The sequence below is a fragment of the Schistosoma haematobium genome, chromosome 1 (genome assembly GCF_000699445.3).
Source record: "Schistosoma haematobium chromosome 1, whole genome shotgun sequence".
Classification (NCBI taxonomy): domain Eukaryota; kingdom Metazoa; phylum Platyhelminthes; class Trematoda; order Strigeidida; family Schistosomatidae; genus Schistosoma; species Schistosoma haematobium.
Genome location: NC_067196.1, coordinates 42,717,886 through 42,743,988, shown reverse-complemented (window position 1 = coordinate 42,743,988; position 26,103 = coordinate 42,717,886). Strand labels below are relative to the sequence as shown.

General features: G+C 31.2%; 1 protein-coding gene across 1 annotated transcript in view; it reads right to left on the bottom strand.

The window, feature by feature from the left end:
• Positions 1-3,843: 3,843 nt before the first annotated feature.
• Positions 3,844-26,103, bottom strand: part of MS3_00009867 (uncharacterized protein) — a 39,899-nt gene continuing 17,639 nt past the window's right edge. The window contains exons 4-13 of the mRNA XM_051218267.1: positions 23,045-23,276; positions 21,568-22,161; positions 20,754-20,983; positions 18,811-19,238; positions 16,937-17,193; positions 13,077-13,516; positions 11,754-11,954; positions 9,474-9,559; positions 6,428-6,582; positions 3,844-5,208 (exon numbers count right to left, since the gene is read on the bottom strand). Of these exons, the coding sequence (XP_051074112.1) occupies positions 4,940-5,208; positions 6,428-6,582; positions 9,474-9,559; positions 11,754-11,954; positions 13,077-13,516; positions 16,937-17,193; positions 18,811-19,238; positions 20,754-20,983; positions 21,568-22,161; positions 23,045-23,276 (2,892 nt within the window). The 3' untranslated portion in view covers positions 3,844-4,939. The remainder of the gene's footprint in view (positions 5,209-6,427; positions 6,583-9,473; positions 9,560-11,753; positions 11,955-13,076; positions 13,517-16,936; positions 17,194-18,810; positions 19,239-20,753; positions 20,984-21,567; positions 22,162-23,044; positions 23,277-26,103) is intronic.

Sequence of the window (26,103 nt, the reverse complement as noted above, 5' to 3'; positions counted from 1 at the left end):
AGTCCAAGCACAGGCTGAGTACACAGAAGTAAACATTCAAGTGAAGAAGATAATCAAAACCGACAAGCACAAATACGTGGAAGAACTAGCAACGACGGCGGAAAAGCTGTAAGAGAAGGAAATATGAAACAGCTTTATCACACAACGAAGAAACTATCAGGAAATATAGTTAGCAAGAGAGAGAGACCGATGAAAGACAAAGGAGCCGAGATAATCACTGCGACTTACGAACAGCGGAACAGAATGGCCATCAGACAAATCAAGAGCGGGAAAGCAGCAGGACCTGACAATAGGCCAGCTGAAACTGTGAAGTCAGAAATCGAAGTAACCACAAACATGCTTCACCTTCTATTCAAGATTTGGGAGGGACAAGTGCTGATGGACTGGAAAGAAGGACACGTCACCAAGATACAAAGGAAGGAGATCTGAGCAAATATGAAAACTACAGATGCATCAAACTATTGCCAGTACCATGGAAGGTATTTAACAGAGTGTTGTTAAACTGGATGAAGGACGCAGTAGACGCCCAACTTTGCGATCAACAGGCTGGATTCCGTAAGGATCGGTCATGCACAGACCAAATTGCGACACTATAGGTCATCGTAGAACAATCAGTTGAGTGGAACTCGTCACTATACATCAACTTCATTGGTTATGAAAAGGCGTTTGACAGTGTAGATAGAAGAACATTATAGAAACTTCTTCGACACTATGGAGTTCCTGAGAAGGTTGTCAATATTATATGGAACTCATACGACGGACTACAGTGCAAGGTCATTCATGGAGGACAGCTGACAGATGCATTCCAAGTAAAGACCGGAGTCAGACAAGACTGCCTACTCTCACTCTTTTTCTTCTAGTGGTTGACTTGATTATGAAGACCTCAACATCTGAGGGAAAACATGGCATACAATAGACAGCGCAGAATCAATTAGACGACGTGGACTTTGTAGATGACCTGGCCCTTCTATCTCATACACACGGACAAATGCAGATGAACACAACCAGAGTAGCGTCAGTCTCTGCATCAATAGGCCTCAACATACACAATCGAAAAACCAAGATCCTCAAATACAACACGGAAAACACCAACGCAATCACACTTAATGAAGGAACTCTGGAGGATGTGGAATCTTTCACGTAGCTGGTCAGCATCATCGATGAACAAGGAGGATCAGATGCAGACGTAAAGGCGAGGATTGGCAAAGCAAGGGCCGCATTCCTTCAGTTGAAGAACATATGGAACTCAAAACGACTGTCAACCAATATGAAATACAGAATCTTCAATACGAACGTCAAGGCAGTTCTACTTTACGGAGCTGAAACTTGGAGAACTATCACAACTATCATCAAGAAGGTACAAGTGTTTATAAATAGTTGTCTACACAAGATACTCATTATCCGTTGGCCGGATACCATCAGCAACAGCTTTCTGTGGGAGAGAACAAACCAGCTTCCAGCTGTAGAGGAGATCAGGAAAAGACGATGGAAATGGACAAAACATACATTACGGAAATCAAACTGCATCACGAGGCAAGTCCTAACTTGGAATCGTGAAGGGAAGCGGAAAAGAGGAAGGCCATAAAACACATTACGTCTGGAAGTAGAAGCAGATGTGAAAAGGATGAATAACAACTGGAGGGAGCTGGAAAGGATTGTCCAGGACAGAGTTGGGTGGCGAGCGCTGGTGGGCGGCCTATGCTCCTCTACGAGGAGTAACAGAAGTAAGTAAGTAAGTAAGTAAGTAAGTAAGTAAGTAAGTAAGTAAGTAAGTAAGTAAGTAAGTAAGTAAGTAAGTAAGTAAGTAAGTAAGTAAGTAAGTAAGTAAGTAAGTAAGTAAGTAAGTAAGTAAATTCATTTGGTAAGCCCGTATCATATTCCATAATTACTATTGAAAAAGCCTCATTTGTAAATTGAGTTATCACTTAACGTACTCATTTTCATTTTTTTAACCAAAGTTGTGTTGATACATGCCTTAAGTAGATGTAATCATCACTTAAGATGGTCCACAATTCTCTGATGGTTAGTAGTTGGGATTAAACGTTGTGATATTTGATGCATGCATGAATAACAATATTTATTAATATCATTTGTTGAAGATGTTGGACGACAGGGCTCAGAATCAGTTGAACTTGATCATATGGATTTAGCTTTTGCCTTCCTTCAGATCTTGAGTCCCGAAATCGTCTTATTCTCTACCTCCATTCTATACCGATTTGTTTCTATTACCATTGATACTGTTGGCACTTTTGGTATTATGGGATATGGCTTGATAACTTTATCTAACACTGACAGCTAGGTTCTACGTTGTGTATGGTTAAATGACTGAATGAACAACAATTATCAACATCAATATTTTGTTTTGATGGTAGACATAACATTTTTAAAACATAAACCAGAAAAATAAATCATTATAGTCCATCCATTTGGACCAGTTCTAATACAGAAATTGATTTATATTTAATGCAGCCAAATAAAGTCAAATTAAATTTGATTTACCTAACAAACAATAGGCTACATTTTTACCAAGAAAACACTTTTAACTGGAAATAATTTTTAAAAATCTGCAGCAGATTCACCATTAATGTAAGAGACTAAATAACTTTGTGGTAACTCCCCAGAATGTGAATTCGCATGATGAGGGTTTGAATTTCATGGGAAATATCAGTTCCCTCAAAATATAATGTGTGTCGATCAGTATGAAACATAGGTTTAGAGTTTCCAGAAGACTACATCCAACCACCTAATGGTGTTAAAAATCATTGCAGATATCACATTCTGTAGTTCAAAATCATAAGTTGTGAGCTTTTTATTTGCGATGTAAACATGCCTTGTCCTTCATTTTCTTAGGACTACCATCTAAATGTAAAACAACCTGACCATTTTTCATACAGTTTTGTAGGAATGCATGAAATATTAGTTGATAAAGAATGTTTTAGTCTTTTAGACTACATCCCAATTTGAAGTACTTGCTTAGATTCAAAAAGGACGCTACACTGTTTGCTTCTTAGATGCATAAATGTTTCCGAATTACCAGCTGCACCTACAACTACAGTTTAAATCATAAGATTTCATCATATCTAATGACTATTAATGCTATAGAGGTGGTATAATCTTGCAGTTAGACCTTAAAAAATTGGTTTGTCAAAGATAGCCATGTTAAAATCAGTATAATCTGGTAGTTTACTGATTAACAACATAAAAGTAACTGGGAAAGAGTAAATAATTTGCTAAGATAAGCAATATAATTAAACATTTGAATAATACAACTAGAAAAATTCTACTGACTGCCTATAAGGTAGTATCTAAAATAAGAATAAGGGTATTACCCTAAATATGATTTTGTCGTTAGATAAATTGACAACTAATGCACAACAACACTTCAACGCTGAAAAGATCATGCATAATAGAATAGGGGATGAGATTTTATGAGAGCTCTTCTATTTCAAGTGATAATATTGGGAAAGGTAAACACCACACCATGTATAATATTTTACAAGACATAGGATTCATTTGGAATACGTTTTAGTTACGTGATACAACCATGTCACAATTATAATAAAGTTCCAACAATCACAATAAAAATAGTTGTAGATTTAAGTCAGCCCCAACATGTCATCTTCTTAAACTTCGTAGAATCCAAGGTGATTATTTTTCTTAATAAACAAATCTTTCTAGTAATATATTTAACCATCTTGTATACAAATATAAATGCATACATGGTATTCATAATTATTATAGAAAAAATGTTCTTCTGAAATTGATTTATTAACTGTAGATTTTAGTGATAAGATCAGTCAAAAATTACCATTCTTAATTAAGAACAAACTAGACACAGAACGATAAACGGTAAAATGTTTTATTAATTCACATTATAGAGAATTTACATTTTGTGCTATAGGTTTGTAATTGTAATTTCCTTTATGTATTGATCCATTCATATAGGAAATTACACAGTAACCATTGATAAGTACAGAATTCGGTCAGCTTACAATGAAACATATTAGTTTTCGATAGAACAATGAGAAGACGGAGTTGATCTGAAAAATGTGATATTTTTGCACTATACATTTCAGATCAACTCCGTCTTCTCATTGTTCTATCGAAATTCATAAAAGGGACTAATTGCTTTAAATTCTTGAAACATATTAAGGAAATATGCGTGTAGTTTATTTACCAAAAATATTTTCGATAAATTTGTTATTCTCATTGCTCCATAATTCATTGAAATTCAAAGTAAGTGTTTGTTTTTTTCAGATAATATTTTAAATTTATTCATGATATTTAAAAGACATTGAATTTTCGTAAATATTTCTGTCTTTTCAACTCTAATAAAAAAATGTTCCACCAAACCTTACTGAAATTGAAAAAAATATATCCAATCAACTACCGATCACATTAACAGATCACAAAATATTCATTTCAAAAATAAAGTGATAGAACAGACAAGAAGGAAGACAATGATTGTAGAAATGGTTAAAGATGGTAACAAAATAAGCAGGAATTACAACCAAATAGTATGTACATATATTCTCTATTCACTTGATTGATTGTAGAATTATATCATCATCATCATTAAATAAAACCTAGTAATAATAATATTTATTTTCCATAAGTAACTTTTAACTTCAGGTATCTTGTTTATCCAAGTTGATTATTTTATGTGAGAAAAATAACATAGTAAGCCGAAAATGATCGACTTCTGATATTAGTAAATAAATATAAGTATAAATATTCAATTTACAATATACATTAAAGAATCACAACTAATTTCATCTTTGAGTTGGATTGTATTCAAAACTCTTTTAAAAAGAAATTATGTTAATACAATATATAATAAATCTAATAAAACTCAAAGAAGAATCCATAGTTGAAATAATTAATCGGAAGATTGAAAACGAACAGGAATAATTGTTTAATACTGGCAAAATAGTTCTATTCATATTAAATCTGCATCACCTAGTGTATCTAATTCTTTGGTAATTTCAGGTTTATCAGAAAGGCAATCTAAAGGACTAGAAATTTTACATTGAACAGTACCGGTATTTTCTATAGGTTTTCCTGATGTTTCAATAGAACTAGATAAATGTTCAGTAATTTGACTACGTGCATCATTGAAAAGCTTGTCATCATCTTTACCTTCTAGTAAACATACTCTAGCTGGTTCCCAAAAATCGACTTCATTTGGATAAAGTAGACTAAATATTTCTATAAATAAGTTATAAAGACAAATAATTAAGTAAACAATTATATAATATGAGGGAAAATATATAAATTATTTGTAAGTAAAACTGTATCAGTGGTAGTTAAAGTAATTATGTAAAGAAATATGAAGCGACGAATATATCTTAATTAAATAAGATGTGTTTTTGTGCATGTCGTACACATTTAGGTCACTGAGAAAGCTTATCCTATTTTAGCATTTCATCGTCCCATTATCTAACGTCCGTCTCTCGAAATATGGATAAAATAAGCATTTAGGATCTTATCAGTTCTCATGAATATGTAGCCGACTGAGTCTCAGCAAAGACACAGATGTCTTTTGATGCTAATTTTAGCGTAGTTTACTGTCATGAAGCATGGCTAATTAAGTTTGGAGAATATCTGTCCTGATGTTTGCCTACTTCGTATCACTAAGATGGCTTGTATGAAATTCGATCGAAATAAGTTTTAGAGAAACTAGAATAGTATCAGTCCGTAAAAATATACCCTGTTTTATTCAGTCGTGTCATCATATACTGAATTTTTGACGGCGATTCATGGCTGACTGACTAAATTCGTTTCTATACCTCCTATAGATCTATATCAATGCGCATGTCATAATTTTATGTAAAATTAAAATCTGGTCTTTACAAAAAATAAGAAAACATTAGGCCTTAAAGATTTTGAAATAAACTTTTTGCAGACTTCAACAAATGGAAATGAGGAGAACCAATGAATATGAAGTCAGTCAAGGGTCTTGGAAAATTAGGGTACTTTGGTATTTGAAAAATATTGTGTTAAAGCTTTGTTCGAGGTCAAATAAACTGATTACGTTTAGTTCAAATTTTAAAATAGTACATAAGAATAATATTCATGATTTGGAAATTAAAAGCCTAATTGTACCTACATTAAGGACTCTGAAAAGCATGATTAATAATTGTTTATCTAATCTGTTTCTGAAAAAGTAGTAAAATAGTATCGTTCACATAATTCGATCTCTAAATTTTCGTTATCTTAAATCAAAATAAAATAAAATTGTTGAACTAGGCATGTACTTGACGTTTTAAGCCAAAGAAAACACTAATCACTTTATTTGATTGAACTATTTTGATCAGTTATTTAAATGAAACAGACTGTAGATAGCAGATGAAATTATATGCTCATGACAAACTTATTGCTATAGTTTGGGTATTGTCGCAACGTATTTCCTCATAAATCAACCTACCTTGAGCATTTACTTCAAGTATGCGTAGATTCTGAAGACACGTTGCAACGACAGGATGCATTCCCGTTGGCCTACCTGCAACAACAGCCCCTACAGCTTCATCACCAAAAACATCATCACCTGGTGAACAAGTACCATGTTCTGCATAGTCACGCCTAATACGAAATAAACAGTACAAGCATAATTGAATTATAACACTGAATAAGATAGAAAATTACTTGTAAGTTTTGTGTACATGGTTCGAATAGTTGCAAGTGATGTTTAGAAGTGAAAGAATGAAAAACGCTGATTTTCATGAAGAGAGTTGGGTCAGTTAATTTAGTTTTATATGATGGTAGATGTTTTCTTAATCGGCCCCTAAGGTTTGGTGTCACACCGTTAAATCGACCACGGCTATACTACAGCTGCAAAAATGACCATTTAGATATAAAATTATCAGAATATTTATGGCCAAACCACTTAAATGCAACTTATTTTATTGTTGGTGTCTATGGTTTTATCCACATATAGTTAACAGGTCACTCAAACTAGTGGACGAGTGACAGAATGACGAATAAAATCTAATTAGGACTAAGAACTACATAATCACGACGGTGATTACCGCTCAATCATCATAAAGATGACAGTAGTTCAGTAAGTCAGTTATGGTCCGAGCAACTCAACCGTGTCGTCTCTGATTGTGGCACTAGGTAAACGAAGTTAGAAGTTCACAGGCAGCATGAATTCTCGTAAGGGTATAAATATCCATTGTTGATGAAGGGTAGCTTATACGAAACCTAGACCCATCAACCGTTGATACTTTCTTCTAATCATCTAACATTTATAAAAGCTATTCATAGAATATTGCTGAAGGCGTTTAAGTGAGTCATAAAGTTTGTGCATCTTAAAAAAACGTTTATTTTTTAAATGTAAATTGGATGAAACATTTACTTAGTTACAGTATGATTAGTTCCAAGAGTTCCAAATATTTGACTTTCAAAACCAATAATTTAAGATTCCTTAAATTCATCTTTATTCAAGTCACTTACGTAACAAATTTAGTTAAAAAGAATTAGTATATAAAAACTAAGGTCATGATCATAAACATATCATTATTTTGATTAATATCAGGTCAAGAAATGTCTGAACGTTTTATTAACCTTTAGTTAAAATAATAACTAATATTTGAATACAAAAAAACAATTTTAAATGATAACGTGACTATTTTATAACTATAAAATATTGAGTATGAACAAAAACATTAATTTTTTCTGCCTATAGAGAATCATTAATTTATAGAAATTGAAATCGACTTTTAACGAATAATTATGGCTAAAATGTTTTAAATAATATTGGATCGGGCATGTTGGTTACTTGATGTTTTATTTTAAGACGTGCTGACTTATTCAATAAATTCTTTTTGTTTTAATAACTAATCAGAATATTTTCAAAATTTTTTTACCTGAGAATATTCACCTTGTCCGATGCTTTTTAGTTTGAGTAGTAAAAGAAATTGATGAACAAAGTTTTAGGAACTAACTAGGTTATATTGTTTTCATGCGTAATTACTAAGAGGAAAAAAACTGAATAGAATATTTGATATCAAATGCCCATTAGAGTTATTGGTCAAGAAAATTAAATACTAGAAGCCTGTCAAAATAAATGATTCGTATTAACTTAACATAAAAGATTAAATTATCGGTGAGCCTAACAATCACATAACTGGAGTACGTTTTGTGAAAGCATATCAAATTTGATTCTTTAGAGTGTAAATGGTATACAGTTATGAAGAATTATTTGTGATTTCTGTATTTGTAGTAAATTTTTTACAAAACTGATTTGTCATGGAGAATATTCTTAGGAATTAGGAACTTATACAAATTCAAATGATACAAAATCGATAAGTACGAACTAGTTTTTATGGTAACTTCATAAGTTTTATTTTAGAGATTCATCTCTAACAAATGGCCTTAAGAACAATGGTTACTTCAAATTCATAAGCTTATTCAATTAAGTAGTATAAGTGGTCTTCAGAAAATTAGAGGAGTTTCATAATGGAATTATAAACCTGTACATGTTGATAACATTAAAAATAAGTTTTTATACTAAAAAGAGGTCTACTAATCAAAAGAATGTAGCGACTAGTTACTGCATTAGGTAGGTTTTAAAACTATGGTATTCGAAATTATTGTGCTTGATGAACTTACTACAATGAATAGATCAGATTTATGGCTTACTTTATTTGGTGATAATACCGAGACATTGTAACCCAGTTTAATAAAGATCACGAAAATAAAGTCAGGTTGCTAAAATTTTTATGATACCTGCTTTACGACTGGAAAATATTACAACAAACTTTGTTATGAATTTATTTTAACTGGCTACAAACTATATGTACACATATACCTTTGTAAAATGTTTGAAAATCACTGCTACGCTAAACACTGAAAACAAATAAAAACAGCAATTTTGGCATATTCTTTAATGAAATGAGTGGAGACTATCACACCAATAAATAAAAAAACTAATTACAACAAATAAGTTACAAGTACAAATTCTACCCTTGAAACCGTACTACTAACACTTTATATTAGAGGTATAGTTGTGTATTCAATGGCGTTTGTTTGCAACTATCTATGAATATACTTATGAATTTGAAATTGGTTAATGACCAGTGAACCCATGGTTTGTGCATTATTTTATGTTGATAGTTTCTTTAAATATGTATAGAGTATAGTAAATCTAAAATAATATTGAAAGGGTGAATTAAGTAGTACCCTTACATCTGATGAATGTTTATTCCTGTTTCAATATTATTTAGCGAAATAGACCTATGAGAAAGTATGGATTAGGTCATAGATGCTGTATGATTTAAACAATTAACCATGTTCAATGTGGAAGAAACAAGTTTTCATTCAATTATGATTTCTTCGTTTACAAGTAAGTTAAAAAAAGTCTCCTACGAGTGAGGATGAAACGATTGATACTACATATTGTAAGCATCATTTTGTAAAGTCGTGTTTAATTAATTCACAAAAAATATTTATTAAAACTATGATAAACTTACTCAATTCGTTTTCGTAACCGAACAATGAAATTTGTTAGTTTCTCTATTTTAAATTTGACTGATTCAACTGCAATGTCAGGATAATTCTAAAAAAAAACAGATGAGTTCTTTTACGTTATATACTCATCATGTATACGATATGATTATGATTAAACATTTTCTAAAAATAAGCAATCATTAATAAACTGGCAGTCTATCATTAAAAAATTGATAATACATACAGTTTATTTGTATACTGTTTCGACAGACGAAGATAATTGACTGGATCTGAACAAAGTCTTCACTGAATGCTTCGTTTAACAATAAACGTAAAATAAGATCAGAAATTATTTGGGAATGAACTCGCTTCAAGTTATACATGAATAACTAAAGGATATTTCGAAGTGACAAAAGACTAGATTTCCCTGGGTTAAATGGTATGTGTGGATTCTAATCAATTAGATTTACTATTACGCCGTGGTATCAACTAGAGAATAGATAGAAATGGGAGACATTTTACACGTATTTCGTCTTAGTTTTGGATAAATCTGTGGTAGTCAGCAAAGTAAAATAAAGCCCATAACTACCAAGTCTTGTAGTAAACACGTTTTCAAAGTTAAGCCTCATTGATCCCATTTTCAAGCTTCATTCAAAAGGTTATGTAAAATGACGATTATCTAATCAAACTGATTCATAACTGTCACATTAAGTTAGTGATTTACCATTAATTGTAACTGTTTCTTTCAATCGGATCTCGGGATTTTTATCTTGAAGCCAACCATTATTTATGGCACAATTATTATCTAGATATGTGGTTTATTTAAACTTTTTAAATTTGTACTGAACACTGTCAATAGAGTATTGTTTTCTATAGGAAGACTGTTATATGAGATGTTTACTGGTGCAGGTTAATCCAATGGGAATTTGATGGTTGGAAATATGAATGCACACAGAATCAAAATTACTGCTAAGAACAGAGATTTATTCACTGTACATCTTGCTTTCGGTATCAGCTATTGCATTATTCTTCATCAAAGAGTAAGTCACCATATTACAACTTCATTTCAGACTGATGACCATTTAATTTGAAGAATGAAAAAATACCCAAAAACAATATTTTGTCGAGAGTTGAAACTTCTCAGTATAACAGTTTAATTTGAATGTATACACCCATTAATTCGTTTATTCAGAGAAAGAATCCGTTTCAATGAGTTCATTTTCAAAACTGTGAAATTGCGTATAGATGTGGTGAATTATAGGTGAATGAATAGTTGTATCTGCTGTAATTTCGTTAGTTGTCGTCGGGAGCATCTACCGGTGTGACTTAACAAAGGTCAGCATACGCCAATTACGCCATCAATTCCACATGTAGTAGACATTGGACATTCATTCTGTAACTCCACTTGACATTATTACAAAATTTAGTCAAGGTTACCAAGCGGTGTACACCTTAGCGTACTTTGCATTTTAGAAGACCTGACTTTCCGTTATTTGAAAGATGAGGTATCCATAAAAGGTCTGTAAGATCTTTCTCTTTACGATGCTTCTAGTTTGCAGTCTTATTTGCTTATTTAATTGTTTCCTCACTTCTTCATTCCTGCTCCTACCTTCATAAAACGATTTTAACTTACTGTAATTTGCTATCATTATTACCAATACACAGTTTGTTTCTGTCCAGATTTATTGATTACCGACAACATATTTTCATTTCAAATTGACGATATTCAAAGCGGTACATCTTAATCTGTTAATTATATATTTCTAATGCTTCGTAAATTCGCTCTTCCAATAACTATTTATTTGTTTAAATTGATGTAGTCAAATTTGATTTGTCAACTAATCGAATTCCAACAGACATAATTACTCATTGATCTGTAGGTCATCATAAACATTTGAGACTGTATAGCTTTGAGAATGAACTACTTGAAACAGATTCTTTCGTTGAATAAATTATTCGAGTTAATTATATTTTAGTTTTCATTCTAACTAACTGGTCAAATGACTTATCATTAATTAGACAGTTCGCTGAATTAATAATATCAGTAAATAGATTTAGTGCGAATTAACAGTTAAAGGCCTGCCTTTGTTGGCATAGATCACCGATGTACTTAATATTTAGTTGAGAAAAACATTTGTTTCCAGAAGGTCATCCGATAATTTTAAAACATTAAGTGTTTGATGACTGCCGGCTAATACAAAAATGATTGGGTTTCATGTAGCTGATGTTTAAAATAAAATATTCATTCAATATAAAAAAAATTTATAGATGGGATCATTCAAATAAAATCTCTGCAAACATACCACCTCATTTTGATTAGCAGTTTTATTCTTATCAGTAGATTCAGTAGAGATTACTTTAGGGGAATTCGATTGATCGACATAATTCCATTCACGGGTGCATGACTGAGAAGGTATTCTTACTGTAGTATGACCATTAGGCCTTTGCTGGTGTGTAGGTAAACGAGCGGTGACAACAGATTGAAATTGTTTATTTGCAGTTTTCTGATAATGAAAAAATCCATAGCACACCAAGAAACAATGCTTAATATTTCCATATAAAAAGTAACTAAATGTCCCTAATTCAGTTTATAATGAAGTAATCGTTTACGAAAATATAACATTTGCCAGAAAAGTTTGTGATGTTTATAATTACAAATGTTTGGAAGAAATTAACATATAACTCAAGTAATTAGTTTTGCATGTTAATTGCAGAATTTCGATCTTGAGATATTTGTAAACAATGTTCACATCGGAGGTTATAAATTAATCAGTGACGGGTGTCATTCAGTTTGATTTATTCAAACTCGATATAAATAAAACTGTTGGAAACTTGTTTATTCAAAACAGTTTGGGATCTATTTTTCGATGTACAACGATTCCTCATTTGTCGTCTTTACACTTTTGTTAGCGTTGAAACCTAAAAATCTTGATTCGGTTATGAGAATATTTACGTTCTAACTTGGTATTCAAGGTCATTACAAGGAGGAATGTAGTCGGATGACAAGTAGTATGAACACTCTTTACGTACAATATATTCATCTAATTAAAAACGAAACACGTTTAGTTTAATTGGATGTACAATTTTACCGTTCGAACAATTAAAGCTTATCATAAATCATATATATTCCGAAGAATCTGAAAAAAATGTATTTGGAAACAGAATTTAAGTGAAACTAATAATTTCTAAGTAATTTTATTTGTTCATTTTTCTTAAAGCTTTATTTGGTGTTTACACTAGTGACTCATTCTTACCAATAAACATGTTTTCAAACACATCAATAAAAGAATTAATTAAAATGTATTTAAGTCGTATGAAATTTAAATAATGTAACTGTTTATGAACAAAAACCAAAGAATTAGTGAATAAAATGATTCCATTATCTACGTCTGTTTCTATACGTTACCAGATAGAATGATTCACTTAGCTTTGACTGAAAATTGTGAAAAACTAATGTGACTAGTTTTATAAGGCACAGTTTTCTCTAAAATTGTGGGTCAAGTTTAAATAATTCCATTACAAGTTTTTAGAGGGATATAAGGCAATGAGAAGCCATGTACGAACTTCAAAATCCAATAATAAAATAATAATTGAGAAATACGGATAGATTCTTATCAATAACTTACATTTTCATTCGAGTTTTGATGCCGAATAGAATGTTTAGATCCATCGAAAACCGAATTATTTTTGCTGGTTTGCTTTGTCTTCGAACGAGATTCAGATGTATTAGACTTTCCTCCTGAAGTGATCAGTTTTGACTCGATTTCGCCAAATTCTGGATTATGTTGACCTGTCAATCTTTTGCGATTCGAATCATTTACACAGTGGTCAGTTTTTCTGTTGCAATAGTCGGCAACACCTTTCGACGTATTGTTGAGTTTTATTTGTTTAACAATCTCCATCGCTGCTATACAGTCAGCTGTATCTACAGGTGCTGTTCGACGGGTAGTAACAGTTAATTTATGCTTTGGGTGAACAGAATGGCTAGTGATACAACTTTTGGGATTGCTATCTGTAGATATACTCATTATATCATCGTCCCTTGGCGGCCGACTTTGTGAACGAGCTAGTTGAAAACAACAAAGTAAAATCTTGATTGATTCTATTCAACATACACTCTGTGAACGAACAGTAGCTCACCAATCAAAATCGTCATAAGTTTTATATTACTACAAGAGTAAAAATTTTGTATCTTTGTGAGCTATCATTTCCACCTTGAGATAAAAGTTGAAGAATGCAAACAATATTGTAGAACATTCAGTCAACTTTGAGTACAATTTCAAAAATGTTTGTTTTTAGTGACAGAATAACTATATCAAAGGCAGAAAAGTTAATTTAGTCGAGGCAAAACTAAAGTGGCAGTATAATGTCAGTCAGTAACCTTCATACATTGTATCTGTATCCAAGACTCGGTCTGGATACTAAAGTTATCTTAGTTTCATTTAGAAATTAACTATTTTTTCAATACTGAGATAGGAACTTAAGTGTGAGAGTGAAATACGGTTTTCTTTATTCTATATATGCGATATAAGTAGAATCTAAATATAATTGAAATGTAGCCAACAGGACCAAGCCCATATTTTGACATTACTGTCAAATATTGTATATGAATCTTAATGTCTGAACAACAGCATTACATATGGTGCTTAACGGGTACAGGTGTTTCGATTAGTAGCTTTGGGAATGGGTGAGAATATTACATAGGATTCTAATAATTTCGTCATTTATAGTAAATGGTGTTAGTAAACTCATTGTTAATAAATGTAGGCAGTAGATAAACGTAACGTTATGCAATATAAATGTTTAATAACAAAGGAAACATCATTCCATGTTCGTTTTTAAACTTAATATTAAACTTTATTCATCTTAAAATTATGTTGTTCGCTCAAGTACTCAAAATAGACTATGGTTTGATAAAGGACTTCAAAAATATATAAACTCTAAGAATAATTTTAAATGACTTCAGTTGGATCAACAAGCAGGTCCGGTTCATCTCAATATTGAAAATTTATGTCTCGAATCTGTCTTGAGCACATAAATCTTATGATCTAAATACTACTAACAGAAAAAAATCAACACAAATCTCCTTCCTGTTTTTTTTTTCGCATGAACTAGATAACTTTCCATCGCAATCGGTTTAATTTAATTACATGAGAACGAAAACTACAGAGGGAACCAAACTGTTCAGACATGGATTCACGCTTAATATATAGTTACTTTACTCTAACTTGTTTAAAAACATTAACTTTAGCATATATTATCATACAATCTTATTATAATGTATCTGATTAGTGACTTAACTTATCAATTCATTTGATTATTCTTGAATATCTTTAGTTAATTTGATTGAATAGAATATATTAAACTTCTAGGTTTATTTCAGTACTTTAAACGCAATTCAGTATTCATTTTAAATTCTTATAAAAGTTAAATAAATAGTTTTAATCACAATTTTGAATAAATTTCAAACATAGAGTATTTTTTTTAAAATTTCTTAATGTATCCATTCAATAACTTTTTTAAATTGACCAATAAACAGTCACATTATAAGTTAACCTAACCAATGAAGTCAAAGCCTAAAATTTGGTTAGAACTTATTAACCCTGTAACTTATTGTCTTTAATTCTGAGTACTTTTTTTTATTACGGTAGTACTAATAAAGCATGTTTTTTTTTTAAAACCATAATCATAAGTGTTGATGTCCTTTTAAACTCACTACTAAATGTAATTAAACTTCAAAGCATTAAGTGCATTTGAAAGGAAGAATAAGTAACTGATCAGTTAAAAGATAATTGGAAATACTAAGCTCCGACAAATGGTAGCTGAACAGTAAGTAGTATCATGTAACCTAATCTTTAAATCAAGTTTCTGATCTAATCACAAATGTAAATTATATAACGTTGTAGTGCTCTCTATTTGATATAAGTCAGATCGATAAAATCAGCTCAAATCCTCTACAGATAATCGATCATGTAAAAATTTCTTACATATATCACCACTGGTTATTTTAAATTTGTCATTATCTACATCGATGAATACTCCTAAGTAGAGAGGACAAAAGTACACACATCCTGTTTTATGTCAAACAGCCTATACATGTGAATAATAAGTTGTAAGCATTCAAGAATAATTCGTGAAATAAAAATATATTATTCTTCTACAGTTTTTACTTTTACTCCATTTAATTTTGTAAAGAGTTAACAATTTTAGATAAAATAATTCATTTGTACCCACTGACATGAAAATTTAAAAAAGTAAACTGGCAACTTCGCATATAAAACAGTAGGTCTTTCTTTATTTTAGGAAGAACGTCTTCAAGTTACAATTAAGTTGAGTTACCATGATAAATGTGAGATAATTTCAAACCGCAAATACAATGTTTTCTACTATTCCAAAATAAGCTACCGGGAACTTTTTAAATACAGTAGTGTTATGAATTTGAAAATGGGTATACCAAAGTTTGCAGCAACTAGTTTAATGGAATATAGTTCGGACACAAAACATATTAGACAGTCATACATCAGGTCTTTGATGCTTGGAAAAAGAATTGTTGTTATGAACTGCATATTATTTTTGAGTCAAAAAACAAACAACAGTACCAAATGTTTGGTTATAATCAACACAGAACTTTGAATGACCTAGAGTCACCAATCCAAATATCATATCTGAAAATCGGGGGAAATAAGTTTATTCAGAGTAGTAATTAATCGTATTAAAATATAAAAAGCTCAAAGTTTCAATTGAAATAAATCTCCGTAAAGATTCTGATAGAGTGTGATTAAGTTAACATTAGCATAAAACACTTATAACGAGGAGCCACTCACCAAACAACCCGAACTATCAAACGATATTTGTAAGACAAAGTCTTGTATAATTATTTAGATTGATGGTAACACTCGAAACAGTTAATAGAATTTAGTCAGAACTAATAACCAGAAAGTGAACTATTGAGAGTTCCATGGTAGTTGATTAGTAAACTTTCGATGGTTTATTCTTTTGATTATTATGGTTATCGGTTTGTTTATTTATAAGTTGGAACAATATAATTTACTCCTGTTACAGTAAACGTATTTAGAGAAAAGGTTTTACAACACAAGCGAACACAAACTATGTGTTTGGAAATTTTTCTGTAAAGAGTCAACTATTCTATTCCAAATAAGAGATGAATCCCCAAATATTAAATAGCTTACGGATTTGTATTAAAAATAATTGTTTTAAACAAAGTACTCAAGGTAACAGTTGGTAATCATATATAATCATTACGCACAAAAATAACCTATTTACGAGTAGAGGAAGCCAAAGGGTCTATTCAGCAGTAAAAATGTAAGACAGAGAACGGGAATTAAGACTCTAAAGAAGAGACTAAACTTCAAGTTTTATAATCATTATGCCATAAATCTAAAGAATTGTTATCTAATAGCCGAACAATATACTTCAACAGATCATAAAAATATGTTATAAAATAAAATATAGCAGTATAATAAACCTGTAGAATTTCCACTCGATTTATTAAGAAACTGTTTTGGATCATAAGATTTACGACGTTGCCAGTTGAGAGCAGCCAACATTTTGCTTGTTTTTATAGCGTCAACGCCTAGATGTCTTGAACTTTCAGGTGTAGATGAGATTGATGAGTGATTATGGGAAATACCGTAACGATCAATGCTGACTGTTTTCTGAGAAAAGAATGATTTTGCAGATTTTTCTACCGAGATCGGAAAGTTGGATGAATTATGCGATAATCTATTGTAAGTAAAATTGGACAAACATTATAAAATATTTTCAAATAACAATGATCTTTTTTGGTTAAATGAAATGTCAATAAAACTTTATTTATTCACTATGTTCATTCATAAAATGAGTTAAGTAGTTCAATAATCACTTGTAATATCTTACTGAGCAGCTGACTAATTAAAGTTGTCCCATAAAACAACAATTTAATGAAATAACTAACAGGGTATAATAACCTATCCTCATAACAAGTGGTGATCCAGGCTAATTATTTTAAACAGCATAAATTCCGATTGATGGACTGAAATCAATTCATAATAAACGTACTTAATTAAAACTCATTTCAAATTTAATAGTGTCACTGAAAAACTTCTTAGATCAATGGGACCTTAACTTTTATACACAAAGTAATGATGTAATTAACAGTTCTTGATAAAAAAGAACGATCATTTAACTTTTTAACAGTATATAATTTTTGATTTATCCGAAGATTTTGAGAACAGCTTCATTTTAATTATAAATATTGTTAATTTAGAAGTAAAATGAAAAACAAAGTATTCTAGTGCTTTGCCCCTATAGCTACAAATAACGAGTTATATATGGAACCTAAACACACCAGTTATTTCCAACAAACATTTGGTGTTTTTCCACATTACAGTACTCCAAACAGAAACTGAAGTAATCAAAACTGAAAACAGTGGGAGTGTTTTTTCACCCGGATGAATAAATACTTAAAAACATGACGAAAATGTCAAAATGTTGCCACGTTTACTAAATGATTTATTTGTTGTCATAAATTCAAAGCCTTATCTATCAGTCTACCAAACCCTGATTCACAATAATATCTAAATCAGATATCGGTGTAATATATGGGACAGATTAAACCAAAGACCCTCCTGTAATGCGTTATTAATAAAGGATCTTCAGTAAAATAGGTTCACTGCAGAGATCATGGAGTCTGACTAAAAATACATTATTCCTTATAGGAGATCAGTTTCCGTTAGAAAATGTCTGAAATGATGTTGATCTAGATCTATAATTTCTTCTTCCAGTTATTATCGCCATTTTTCATGTCAAATCATTTTCGCTTCCTAATAATGAAGGATTCTGTTCTGTTTTAAGGCGACTTTGGGATCTGTAGCACACATCAAAATATAAAGAGGACAAACGAATGATCGAGGTTTTGATCTCTTTCTAGTAATGTACCGATATCCATTACATCATAACATGGGAATGTCCCAATCATAGTTCCAAGAGTACTTCGATGAAGTGTTCTTGACAGTTGTTTTCATTCGTGCTGAATTTTCAAAAGAAAACATTTATGATGAATTTAGTCCAAACTCTTAAGCGTATTAATGCAAACATTAGATTTATCTAGATTTTTGAATGATAGAAACAAAACCATGAAAATGATGCGGATAATACACTGAAGAGAGTGCGAATCTCGGTTCTATATAACCTTTTCCAAAATGTTTTACATCTAATAAACTGTTTATTTTACATAATCAATTTCCTTGAAGCAACACTTAAAATTTTAGCAGAAAATTAGTTTAAAAATTTTACGAAAAGAAATGTATTATTAATTATACTGAAATAGACACCATTTTAGGAATGAAATGTAAAGCTCACTTGGAGTGATTACGACGCGTCTCGGATGCATTTCTCAACGGTACAGAAGGTTGGTCACAAGGAGGTGCATGGGAGTTTTTCGTACATCGAGATGTTGGTTGCTGAGATTGTGGTCGAGATGCCACCACAGACTGAGCTGTTCTACGTGACCTATTAATCTTCTCTTCAGGAATCCCATTAAATCCATTCAGCATCTTTTTTGCCTGTTCCAAACCTGAGGTGTAACCTTTTTGTCTATCCTGTCGTCGTTGGAGAATGGCTGACAAACGCTTATTAACAGTTGATCCAAGCAATTGATCAGCATTGCTTAATGCTTTCGCTACTTCGTAATCTTCAGCGGAGCAGATCATCTCATTCTGTTTAACAGTCAGCTGTTTTTGAGAAATCTCCTTTTCAGACTTATCATTTGCCATTTTTTGCTCCAGTTGCTAGTGGTTTCCGTTTAAGCGAGTTGGGATAAAATAAATTCAAAAAAAACAATGAGTACATTATGTAAATTATTTATTTATATGCGATAAATGTAGTCTATGAATGAACATGTTAAATAATAGATTTAAAAGCACACTGTTTAATTACATATTCATAAATAAATAGGATTTATACAACATGATGTAATCGTAGGTCGATATTTTTCAGTCCGGACTGAATAGTATTCAAGTACTGAATTTACATGCAAATATTTTAAATAATGACCTTGTCTGTTATAAGATCCGTGCAAATTTCTGTGGTTTAGTTATTCTGTCAGTTAGATTGATTTAATTTTGAGAACTATTTATGGACAGATATTATACGTATATTCTTAATGTAAAACTATTCAAGCTTTACTTTGACCTATAAACTATTATTATATGATTTACTGTTCTTGAGTTATGCCCAGTCTATTAATTACAGTCTCCCTTATTCACAGCCACTTTTGGCTAGGTTCTCGTACAAATGTTATTTTCTATTTTATGGTACAACGTGGTCTGTTTGGTATGTATATAAACCCAGTATGTTTGAAATACATGATTCAAATCACGGAGGCTGAGATTGGTGTTCTGGACTTAACAGGCATGACTAGAGAGGAAGAAGAACGGATAAGGACTGTAGACTGTTCGTACGGGTTTACGCGTCATTGTTCCGGTCGATAATTCACTGTTCTCTAATTGGTGTTATGATTACGTTATATATTAATAGGACCCAAGGCCACAAGCTATAACAACGACTTTAGAAATCGTTGAAAAATAACAGCTCTGCTGTCATAACTTGGTAGTTTTCAAACAATCTACCTAATGTTGTCAAGACAAATGATACATGGTTTATACAATTATAAATCATGTATACAGCTTGTAGTGTCTAGTATCATGTCAAGCCGACATAGGTTATTCTAGATTCTGGACAGACCAATTTCCTGATTTTTAACTCGCCTTCTCCGCTCCGCTTTGTTTTCTCGCTTTTCTTTCAAAATGTCTATCTGGATAAACGAGCGCTGGAAATACATTCATCCATTGCAACCTGTATTTGGCTTCTTATTACCGCTGTTACACAAACGGGGTACGCCCAAGTAATATGTTGAATTAAATTGAAGATTTATGTTCATAGCATCATCGCACGATAAAACCGCAGTCACAAAAAGCAAATAATGTATCAGCCTACTAAAGCCCTGTAGTTATATTTATTTAGTTAATTGGGAAATCTTATTTTGAATTTTTTCTGGTGCATTGGTGACAAACCTCCATTAAACTAATTCACCATTTGGCATAAAGTTACTAACCTTCTCCTTGATAAAGATTTTTGCATTTTTAGATGCATTTCTTGCATATTAGTATATATTTTATGATCACTCATGTTTTGACCGGACGAAATTCTTTTTTATACAGAGTGATCATTGTGTTGTAACCATTACAGTAACAATAAAAAAAATATTCATGAATAGTTATTTAACAAGACTGTTTAAAACATACTGTAACTAATTTTTGTGTATCAAACAAATAATCGTCCAATTCTTCAAGTGATAATAAGTCATTCATTTTTAAAGGATGATGTGATGACTTCTTTTCTTTGGTTGAACCACAATTATTACTATTAGTCTTCAGGTACAAATCTGCATTCGGAACAACAGAATGAGGTAGGCGGGGTCTAGTGAAAGTTCCATTACTAGTTGAATAGTCAGTTGTTTCGTGAATACGCGAACCTATCGTGAAAATGAGATTAAACTATTTTCAAGAAATTGAAAATGTATTTGGTAAAGTAGATAAATTCTAAACAAAATTATCAAATATCTTAGTTTACATTTACATTTACGTAAAATGCAAAATATCATGTTTAATTATATCAGATGTCTACTTCAGATTTCTATTTTTTTAATAAATTGGATATATCACATACAATCGCTCTCGCGATATCCAGAAACAAATAATTCATTTACTTAATACATATTGAAATCCGATCGAAAATCTAAAGTAAATAGGATGTAAAATGACCTCGAAAACTCTAGTGTTCCACGTGTCGTGGAATTGATCATTAATAAAGGATAAAAGAAACGATTTCGGGTTCTTTCGAAACCAAGAATTTTAAACTAAGAAGAGTAAAAAGATTATAGTGTTTGTACATTACTTAGCCCATCACCAACAGAAAGCAACCCATGAAATCTTATCTAAATGCTCATTGAACGGTAGTGAAATAAATTTCAAATGTTTAAATGAAATATTTAAAGCCATATTTTCAAGTGAAATAAATATCTGAAATTAAAAATAAAATTTACGTAAAGTTACTCACCTGAATTAGATGCCGAATTGTTAGAAATTGCGGAGTGATAACTTCCCTCCATTTGTTCAAGATCAAATTTTCTGTCCAAATATTCAGATGGACTTTCCATAGTGTAAGTATGTTTACTACTTTCGGTACTGCTGCTGCTATCACTTAAGTTCTGAGTAGAATTCTGAATATCAAATTTTAGTAAAGAGTGATCATCAAGGGATTCATCATCTGATGAATCGTGGAAAAGTTCTTGTAGACCTTCAGCAGCACTAATTAATAAATTTTGAGGTACTTTTATCCAACTTTTGTTAGGAAAAATAGTTTTTGTATATTTCTTGTTTGCTATGGAATTTTTTCCGGCTGTTGGACAGCGTTTCAGCTTCCTGAGTGAATCCAAGTTGTCTTTATTCAACGTTTTATGTCTGTAATTAACTTTGAACTGGTCGTCGTTAGAAAGTCGACTAATTGAATATTTGAGGTGATCAGATGTATCAGACGTCACGTTAGTTTTATTATATACAAATAAATTCTGTTGTTTATTTGAGATGACTTCTGAAAACGAATCTTGTGGTGCGATAGTTCTGTCCGATAAAGGTGTACTTTGTTGAAAGCCTATGAAGCAATAAAATGTGGAAGTATGTGATGCGTATATCATATCTTAGGAAATTTTAATGAGTATATTTTATTGTGTTTCATTGTCTCTTGAAAATTGATATTTCAGAAGCAGATAAATTATTTTTAATACTGTAAATTTTTAAAAGTAAACGAAGTTGAAAAAAACTTTCGGAAGAATTTCAAATAGCTAGTTAATACCAAGAATGTACAACTTGAGGTCAATTTTTACAATAAATTTACTCACCTTTTATCGAAGTACAATTCTGATGTTGAACATTTAACTAGTCCAAAATGGATTACTTAGGAATGCATTGTAATTAAAAACGACCATCGTATTCATTAAACTGAATATTTATAAATTATAATTTGTAAATTCTGACATGGTGATCAACAGTTTCGCAGTTAGGAAGGCATGACAGAGTTGCTACTTACTACATAGTAATAGAAAATTAGGAACTTTTGTAAAGCAACAGTCCTTAAACAAAAGAAATTCAAAATGTCGCAGTATAACTTGACTGGTTTATCGATATTTCTAAATAAATATCTTTATCACTGCAATTTTATTTAATAACATAAAAAACTACAATTTGCTTATCATATTTAATGATGGACATTAAATACAGAATAATTTTATATTCACCCAATTTTATTTTGTATAACGAATTACCTTTCAACTAGTATTTGAAATGTATTAATTATATAGGATAGGTAATTAAAACGACCATTTGGATTACATTTCAGATTCAGATTCAATCATGCAAATATTTCGAGATAATACGGATCAACGCATATGCTAGAAATAACCTCATTACAATATTCATTTTAAAAATAACTTAAGATAAAAAAAACTTTAAAACTAGAACCAATGATAACAACTAACCTATTTCATGTGATACATTATTATCATCTGACTGATACCAAATGGGAACAGAAGGATTTGAAGATAAACTTGATAACCGTGCAGAAATATCACTTAACTCTTTACGTATTTGTTCAGAAAGCTCAGTGTTTTCTACTTCGTTTACATCAATTGAATTATCCTCATTAATTGAGTTGTTCTGACATGATTCTGATTTCCTCTGCCGAGTGTAATTTTCGATAGACAATGTTTTCTGATATAGCAGAAACAGTGAGAAATAACTTCAAAAATTATCGATAATGTCAATCAATATTTTCATGAATAATGTCATAATCATTATATTCATCACCTGAATACATAATATTTAAATTGTTTTAGTTATAAGACGTCCATTACAGCTCTTTCTTACTGTCACAGAATATTACTACAAATAACCAGTAAACGTCGATCGATTTAACCAAATGCACAAAAATACATAGGTGCACAAACACTGGCTAACTCAGTTAACAACTGTAGTGTCATATTTTAAGGGTCATTTCGAAAGTTTCAGTGTTAATTTAATCGATTGGATATAAGAACAAATCAAGTTTCTCAGTTTTGATAAATTATGCAGGTTAAAGGGGTTTACAAGCTAAATATGTGGGTTTGTAAGAACATTTAGACTAGTCAATTTACAGAAATCTATCATACTTTATGAAGTTTATTTCGATCGCTAACAAAACACAGACATGTGCAATAATTTAAATATGTGAATACATGTACATATTTTCAGTAAGAATTCTATAGAATTGTACTGATGTATATTGATGGACAAAATCAGAAAGGTTAGATGTCAGTTGAACCAAATAAAACTAATTAAATTTGAATAAATGAATGAGAACAGTTTTGACTGATATTTGATATGAAATAGATACTAGCTTGTGTTGTGATAAATTTTTTTTAGTAGTCATGTTTGAACTGACCATATATATAGGCGGCATTGTAAAGTCAATTGATAAGCCTAAGAGTTTCCATACTAATAATTTGAAAAAGAATTAAGCCAATAAAAGTGAATGAGATTTATTTTCAGTACAAGGATCAAGATGAAATTTACGCCTTCAACCAAAAAGAAGTTTTGTCGAGAAATAAAATAGGTTTGTTAGTTGCCCAATAAACAGTAACCGCGCTGTAGAATAATTTTAATCAACTCTTTCACTACACTAGTTGATAGACATAAAGAGTAAGATAAAGACCAAGACTGACCTATGAGACGATAGTTTTACTGGGAATTTATATGTATTTTTGAAGGTGAATGGATGAATCTCCGTAGTTGAGTCAAGTTAAAATGATATCGCTATTTATCTTGCAGAGTAAAAGGAAAAAGCATTTCATTTGATATTATGAAACCTACACTGATACAATTTCCGTAAACAAGATATATTACTAGAAAATTACGAATTATGGAAAATGATAAAACCATAAAATTCATTCAATTACAATCCATTATATTTCGTTATTCCAGAAAACTTTACAAAAGTCTTAAATTCATGAACACTCAAAATCACATTTCTAAACTTATAGGTTATTACGATGAATACAGAAAATGATGCAGTTACATCAAGAAACAAATATCAAATAAGTGATCACCAATGAAGACTAAAATTACACGTTTCTAAGCTTTTGTTGATCCTATTAGCTTGAATACTTTATAGTTAGTAACCAAATATCATAACTAACTGTCCATCGATAAATGATTAGAATATTTGAAAACAACGAAAGAAATTCATTGAATCACTAAATCAAATGAAGACATTTCAGCAAATAAAGTATTTTTCCCAATGATATCATTTATTAGAGCTGTGCAATCGTTTTTACAGTGCGTAAAAGTCACTGAAAACTTAACGTTACGTTATAGTCCAACGGTAATCAAAATTAAATAAAATATAAAAACGTGATATGAAAGATAATCACTGAAATGTCCTCGTTTTATTAAAATATTTATTATTTAAACAAAATACTTAAGTATAGTCATCAGTAGTGAATATGAGTTGAGGTGAATTTTCTAGGTGATGTTTTGTTCTCTGAGCTGGATGATTTGGTCGTGGAGCTATCATTATTGTTCTGTACACCATCATCATCACAAACTTCAGGTAGAAGTAACGTATTCGAGTTTCTCTATATATGACTCACAGCTTGTTTTGTCGACCTTGATCTTGACTGGATATTGTTTGCCCTTGAACTGTCACTGTCTGTATCTTCATTTTGATTGTATCTACCTTTAATCTGGTTCTTTGTGCCACAGTTGTCCATGGTTTTCATGAGTGGTTGATAAATTGGATTGACTTCGATGTGTTTGTTGACTGATAATTAACCTGAGTGTCAAGCTTCTAAAAAATTCTTTGGTGTTTTTAGTATTTCCTCTATCAAATACTTTAACACCACTTCAGTCAAATGTTCCTCTATAATTTTCCACGTTTATTGATATGATCAAAGGCACATCATGGGTTGTTAACGCTAGTTGGTGTTTCTGTAGGCGAGGATGAAGGGGGCATCCACTTTGTCCTGTGTAATGTTTCTCGCAGTTGAATGATGTCCGGTTTTTCTTCTTTTATCACTTCGTCCTTCGGTTTGCATGAGATTGATTCAAGTGGTTTTGTTCATTTGTGTGCTACACTTATTCTAAAAGGCTTCAGCAATCTCGTTGTAATTTCTGATGTCTTTTATATATGGTAGGATGATCTGTTTGTTGGTTTCGGTACCTGATTTTGTTTCTGTTGATGCGTTCCGTTGATATGTTTTGGTGAAGTTGAATGGGTAGCCGTTTTTGAGAGATAGTCTTTAGATATTTTTATTCATTTTCTCCGCGCTGCGTGTTGCAGTGTGTCCTCACCTTCTTGAACAAAGTTTATAGCAGTTGGTTTTGTTGTTGTTACTGGAATTGAGAATTTGATCTGTGTGATTCGGATTCCGACATGCTCCACTTTCCAGTTTTCCTGTGTCGGTTCTGGGGATTAATACATCCAAGAACAGTAGTTTGTTGTTTGATTCCTGTTCTATTGTGAACCTCATATCATCGAAGACGTTGTTGATCAAATTGTAGG